This window comes from Gouania willdenowi, chromosome 24 (genome assembly GCF_900634775.1).
Source record: "Gouania willdenowi chromosome 24, fGouWil2.1, whole genome shotgun sequence".
In the NCBI taxonomy this organism is placed as follows: Eukaryota; Metazoa; Chordata; class Actinopteri; order Blenniiformes; family Gobiesocidae; genus Gouania; species Gouania willdenowi.
The window spans coordinates 24,925,570-24,927,812 of NC_041066.1; the positions used below are offsets into that span (position 1 = coordinate 24,925,570).

Sequence of the window (2,243 nt, forward strand, 5' to 3'; positions counted from 1 at the left end):
TTTAAAATAGGACTATTTTACAGTTCTAGAGCCTGTGTTCCTCCATCTTGAAATCATGTGATTGATGATGTCACTCGACCCCACTGTCTGTAAACATCCCATTGTTTTCTATTGGAGTGAAACATTCAGCCTGATTTTTAGATCATTTAGCAACTCTTTAAGTCAAAATAACAACTTGTGCTGATTTTGGTTGATCTAAAAAACAGGAAAAGTTAAAGATGTCGATGTAAACCACTTTTCTTTTACAGAAAGAAGATTAAAAAAAATCTGTGACAGTTGAAGACACACAAACCCTGAGGATAGACTTCCTTTTTGGTGGGAGTAATTCAACAGTCCGGGCTTTACTCTCTAACTTCAGCCACCGAGACGTGTCAGCACACTGTTTAAGGGAGAGTAAAGGTCCCTTAGCAGAGCTGTTCTTCTCTGCTTCATTGTCTATTACCAAACCTTAGAGTTGGAACTGTCGCCCCCTGTGTTCATAGATTATTTTTCAGTTTTTATTCTTTTTCTGTAAACAGAAGAGGTTAACATTGATGTCTTTAATTTTTTTCTGGTTATTTAGAACAACCGAAAGCAGCACAAGGTCAAAAGAAATCTCAGTTGTTCTAAAATCCAGCAATTTCTCACAAAAATTCCTCTAAATTACAAATTACTCACAAAATTATGAAATCGTGAATTGAAGATTCCGTAGGGACTGATATCAGTCACTTATTGCTTAATATTGCCTGTATGTTACATACTGTATACAGTATCAGTTATATGTGGTAGTGCAAAATGGTTATAAAAAATACTTTTCTTTAAAAAAAAATACAGCATTTATTTGTTTGTTTGTTAATTTGATCGTTTTTCAAAAGATCAAAATCTTTGCATGTTATTGCGCTGGTTTTGTAGCTGTGATTTTAAAATTTCCAATTTCCTGAGCCTGTCCTTGAAAGCATCCCGGGGCGGACACCGCTTCCTCCCACGTGCAGGCATTTGGTTGCCGTGGAGATGATTTTGTTTCTCTGCAGTTGAGAAGAGCTTTAAGGCTTTAGGACCAGAGATACGGACCAGTATAGACCAGTATAGATTAATATAGATTAATAAATACCAGTATAGATTAATATAGACCAGTATAGATCAGTATAGACCAGTATAGATCAGTATAGACCAGTATAGATTAATATAGACCAGTATAGATTAATATAGACCAGTATAGGTTAATATAGACCAGTATAGGTTAATATAGACCAGTATAGGTTAATATAGATCAGTATAGATTAATATAGATCAGTATAGACCAGTATAGATTACCAGAGAAACCACTCTACACACCAGGAGCTCTAACTAACAGGTATCATTGTTCGTTTTTGCTGTAGTTTTTCAATCATTTTGTTTGTAGTTTTGTTGTTCTTTGAGTTTTTTGGAATTATATCTGTGTATTATTCCATCATTTTGTGTGATTTTCTGTCATTTTATGTTGTTTTCAAATATTTTCTTCTAGTGTTCTTTAGTTTTCTTTTTAATCATTTTCATGTAGTTTTGTGTATTTTTCCATGATTTTGGAGTCATTTTGTGTGTTTTCAAATGAGTTTATGAATTAGTTTTGTAGTTATGTTGTATTTTTGTATTTTTGAGTCAATTCTGTGTTTTTTTGTTATAGTTTTGTGAATTTGGAGTCAATTTGTGTGTTTTTCGAATCATTTTTGTGGATTTTTTTCCCATCATTTTGTTAGATTTTGTGTGTTTTCCTGTCATCTTGTGTTGTTTTCAAATAATGTTTTGTGGTTTTGTTGTCCTTTAGGGTGTTTTTTTTTTTTTAATTCTTTATTGTAGTTTTCAAAAAAACAAAAAATTGGGAAGAATTTTGGGTTTTGAGTCATTTTTAAAATCATTTTTGTGTGTTTTTCTGACTTTCCAATTTTAATCTCAAAATATTATGACTTTAATCTCATTAAATTACGATTTAAGTTAAAATACAACTTTATTTTCATAAAATTACAACTTTTTCTCTCGAAAATGTAATCTCGTAGTGCCCAGATTTTTAAAATTTCAATGTGTAAGTAGTAAGAAAGCATGTTTACTTGTAGACTACATTAAGATGATCGTATACACAGAGTACATGTTAGCATTAGCAGCCTGTAAATTCCACTGTAGATCTATAGATAGTTATCATAGATCTTCCTGTTCTCAGTGAGAACAATGAGCTGCACACAGGCCCACGGCCGTCTGGAGGTCCTACAGATCTACCGGCTCCTGCAGTA

General features: G+C 32.6%; 1 protein-coding gene across 3 annotated transcripts in view; it reads left to right on the top strand.

Annotated features, from left to right (window-relative positions):
* Positions 1-1,109: 1,109 nt before the first annotated feature.
* ankef1a (ankyrin repeat and EF-hand domain containing 1a) overlaps positions 1,110-2,243 on the top strand; it is a 15,591-nt gene continuing 14,457 nt past the window's right edge. The window contains exons 1-3 of one of the 3 annotated variants that reach the window (XM_028439498.1): positions 1,116-1,218; positions 1,269-1,333; positions 2,174-2,243. The exon at positions 2,174-2,243 is cut by the window's right edge and continues 128 nt beyond it. In XM_028439498.1, the coding sequence (XP_028295299.1) occupies positions 2,182-2,243 (62 nt within the window). In that variant the 5' untranslated portion in view covers positions 1,116-1,218; positions 1,269-1,333; positions 2,174-2,181. Of the gene's footprint in view, positions 1,334-2,173 lie in introns of all 3 variants that reach the window. The other 2 variants (XM_028439499.1, XM_028439497.1) reach the window with 2 other exon arrangements.